Source organism: Cyprinodon variegatus, unplaced genomic scaffold (assembly GCF_000732505.1).
Source record: "Cyprinodon variegatus isolate N-32 unplaced genomic scaffold, C_variegatus-1.0 Scaffold223, whole genome shotgun sequence".
Lineage (NCBI taxonomy): Eukaryota > Metazoa > Chordata > Actinopteri > Cyprinodontiformes > Cyprinodontidae > Cyprinodon > Cyprinodon variegatus.
In genome coordinates this window covers 291,738-295,680 of record NW_015150676.1, presented here as the reverse complement: position 1 = coordinate 295,680, position 3,943 = coordinate 291,738, and the positions used below count along the sequence as shown (strand labels likewise).

At 37.4% G+C, this 3,943-nt stretch overlaps 1 protein-coding gene across 10 annotated transcripts in view; it reads left to right on the top strand.

The window, feature by feature from the left end:
* LOC107088586 (teneurin-3) overlaps positions 1-3,943 on the top strand; it is a 471,923-nt gene that overhangs the window by 411,459 nt on the left and 56,521 nt on the right. For 7 of the 10 annotated variants that reach the window (XM_015380866.1, XM_015380858.1, XM_015380864.1 and 4 more), the window contains 2 exons: positions 110-287; positions 562-582. In XM_015380866.1, the coding sequence (XP_015236352.1) occupies positions 110-287; positions 562-582 (199 nt within the window). The remainder of the gene's footprint in view (positions 1-109; positions 288-561; positions 583-3,943) is intronic. The other 3 variants (XM_015380867.1, XM_015380861.1, XM_015380863.1) reach the window with 1 other exon arrangement.

Sequence of the window (3,943 nt, the reverse complement as noted above, 5' to 3'; positions counted from 1 at the left end):
TGTTTACTTGTTATGGCACTGTATCTGCTGACGATGCAAGTCATTTCTCATCTAAAGTAGTTTCAGTGAGTAAAGGTGAACCTGAACCTGTGTGAACCTGTGTCTCCAGGAAACGGTCGCAGGCGCAGCATCTCCTGCCCCAGCTGTAACGGACAGGCAGAGGGCAACAAGCTGCTGGCGCCGCTTGCCCTCGCCTGTGGGGCGGATGGCAGCATTTTTGTCGGGGACTTTAACTACATCAGGAGGATCTACCCTTCTGGGAACGTTAGCAGCGTCATGGAGCTGAGGTAACAGGGGGGTCTACCTTTAAAGTCAAACTTCTCAAACTCCACTTCATCCATGTTTGTACAGTTCTCAGATGATCCATTCTCACGCTTCATGTTCAATGTTTCTTAAATCTCCAACCCTAACATCTATCTGAAATCTTTCTTCCAATGATTTCTGCAGAGCATGATTTCAGTTTGTTGCATTGCTTGTTTCTCTTGTAAGTAAATCAATCAAGCTGTCTACTAACTCGTGTCTCTTCTGTGTTTCCTTGCCTTTGCTTGCACTGTGTTAAAGAAACAAAGATTTCAGGCATAGGTAAGAGAGGCTGAACCTTTTTGCCCTTTTTATATCTTTCCTCTTTTATTGTACTCTCAGCTTATTTTAGAAATCCGATTTATTTTCTCCCGCCTCTTTGGGGGCTTTCATTTGCCTGTAATGAACACCTTTAACTAAGCAGAGTAAAACAAATATATAATTGACATTGTGAGAGAGAGCCCTGAAATAAGAAGCTGTCATCTTGCTTTTTTTCCTCTGATTCATTTCTCCTTCACTGTCACTCCCTTTCTTCCTCTTGTCTTGACCTGTTTTCACACAAAATCAAGCCCCATCGACTGCTTGTCAGCTCACATGAACAGCAAAGCATCACTTTAGCTGCAGCTCTTAGCAAGGAGAGGGGTTGGCCAGAGGAGGCTGGGTTTGGTAGCAGCGCTGTGATCCGTCTCCTTCAGAATGAAAACCGTTTTAATTACATGACGTAAAAATATTTAGCGTTAGGAGACTTGTATGGCCGTGTTAGATGGGATACTAGGTAAATGTAAAAACCACCCTCCATTAGCCACATCTCTGTCGATTGTTAGGGAAGGTTATGCAACTTTTATGCAGTTAAAAGACCCTGAATCCACAGATGTGGTTCGTATTATTAAAGAGCAGAATTCAGTTTGACACAAACTGTTTTCTGTCCATCACTCTTTCTCATCACTTTTCTGTCTGGATTTCAGCTGCCGATGGTGAAAAATTCAACATTAGGCACAGTTATAAATACCTCCATGTTCCAGCAGTGCCTTCCTAAGTCAGCTGTTCCCATCTTCTTTGGACATGTTAAAAAAGTCCACAGCATGAGACTCTCTGGACGTGTCACAGCGCCCACACATCATGCATTCAGGGTGTCACTACCTGACCTGCACCGGTGTTCTGTCAGATGAGCATACCTGGTCAGACCGGCATCCCCATAGTCAATACCCATTTATCTCTTTAGTTTATCTCTTTAATTTATCTCTTTAGATTATTTCTTTAGTTTATCTCTTTAGATTATCTTTTTAGTTTATTCCTTTAATTTATCTCTTTACTTTATCTCTTTAGTTTGTCTTTTTAGTTTATCCTTTAGTTTATCCCTTACATTTATCCCGTGAATTTATCTCTTTAGTTTATCTCTTTAGATTATCTCTTTAGTTTGTCTTTTTAGTTTATCCTTTAGTTTATCCCTTACATTTATCCCGTTAATTTATCTCTTTAGTTTATCTCTTTAGATTATCTCTTTAGTTTGACTCTGTAGTTTATCTCTATAGTTTATCTCTATAATTTATCTCTTAAGTTTATCTCTTTAGTTTATCTGTTTAGTTTATTTCTTTAGTTTATCCATTTAATTTATCTCTTTAAGTTATCTCTTTAAGTTATCTCTTTGGTTTATCCCTTTAGTCATTTACAAAAAACCTATTTAATTACTTACTTTTTGGTTTTTTGAAGCGTATGGTGATGTGTTAATCTTTATGTGAAAAAATAATTTGCATACATAAAATGCTTTTTTCATAGCTGTACTACCATAGATACTGTTAACTCTCCATACAGTATGCTAGTGACAATCTTATCTGTAAGTGCATGAAAAAAAAAGAATGAAAGTTTAGGAAACCTGTGTAAACAACAAATCACTACGTCACTTTCTAAGGAATTTAAACTAATTGCTTCTGAAATATTCCAGGATTAATGCTGATTGTTATCAGATTAACTCATCTAATTAGAACTGAAAGTTATGCTACATTGTGTAAATGCACAGTATCCTCGGCCTGCTTGAAGCAGCTCTAGCTGATGGTGGCTGACCTGATTCCTGATTAGTTTGACTAATAATAGTTTAAGATGTAATACGTACCTCAGCCGATCCTTCAGGCATGACTTGTTGTCACCCCTTGTTGCGGGTTATTTAGTAGTTTCATGATGTGACAGAAATATTATGACAAAGTTTGTTTACTGTACTTTGCCAAATTTGATTATTATTATTATATTTTATTTATTTAGCTTAAATAAGTTTGCACTTGAAAAAAATTACATATTAAAGAAACATATTAAGAAATACAGAGACATACCAAGAAAACCAGAGTTCCTACATAATACGTTTATACAGTATATAAATGAGATTTGTATCATCATGTCTATTTGTAAAATCTTGAAGATTATCAGTTTAAGCTGAGTATGAATGTTAAGGTTGTTCTAAGTGAAAGGTTTTTCTCACTGACTCACTCAGAATGTTTGCTGCAGTATAAATCTGTCAGGAATCATTGAATTCCTGCAGCCTGAGCGCACAGAGCAGCCAGCATCCAAAGAGCAGAGGGGATTCTGCAACTGGATTTATTTGGATTCAGAGCAAACTGAACACATGGAAAACAATCTACATGTTTAAGGATAAAAACCGAAATAAAGCAGCTGCCCTGCCAGCATGTAGTTTTCTTCAGTGAGTAACGACAAACCGAATAAAAAATCCTTCCTTGTTCATTAATAAAGTCCAGAGCAGATTAAAGACTCGCCGCTCTATGCTGGTTAAAACCATCCCTGCTGTGGTTTCTCTGGCTCCGCTTATTTATTACAGGGAAAAAAAGGGCAGCTTTTAAATTGCTCCCAGTTATTTCAGGTTGATTTGATATGAATGAAGACCTGATGGATACTGCCTCGTTTCTTTGGCATTAAAAGGAACAATTAAATTCAGCTCCTAAGTGTCATTAAATTCATTAGATCTCAATATTGCAGCATTTTTAAAAATTCTGGACCAAATCCTGACCGATGCTGACCCGTTCTTAGAGAAAAGAGGTACTGTCTGTGTTTCTGGAGCTGACCTAGTGTTCTCAGGGGCTCCAGCTTTTAGCTTGTGTGCTGTCAAAGGTCCATCATCCATGAAAACTCTTGTTCTCCATCATTCTGACCTCTTTGAAAAGGCCAGAAGCTTCACCTGTGGAAGTCCAGAGGGCTCATCACAGCCTCCTCCTTTAATCCTCTGGACACATATTTTGTTCTGTGTATAAACAAACCGCTTTTCCATCATGGCAGCCATGTTTCAAAGCTCCTGTCCATCTCTGATCCTCAGTCCAAAGGTTTAGACGTCTCTGCCTGAGCAGAACAGAGGTGTCAAAACTATTCATATTTATTACTCCGGTATAAATCCTACTGTTTAAAAACAAGTTTGTAGAAGTTAGAGAATCAACTTAAGCTTTTTACTCCGGTAAAAAATGTAAAACAACAGTTTTTTTTATAAAACTACTTAAAGTATAAAAGTAAAAGTAATGCAGGAAAAAATGTTAATGACAGAAGCTTTACTGCTCTACCCTATTAAAGGAACATTTTCTACAATTCTGGATGAAAACTTCCTTAGACTTCATTTTCTTAGTTTTATAACTAATGCTAACAGTGTCAC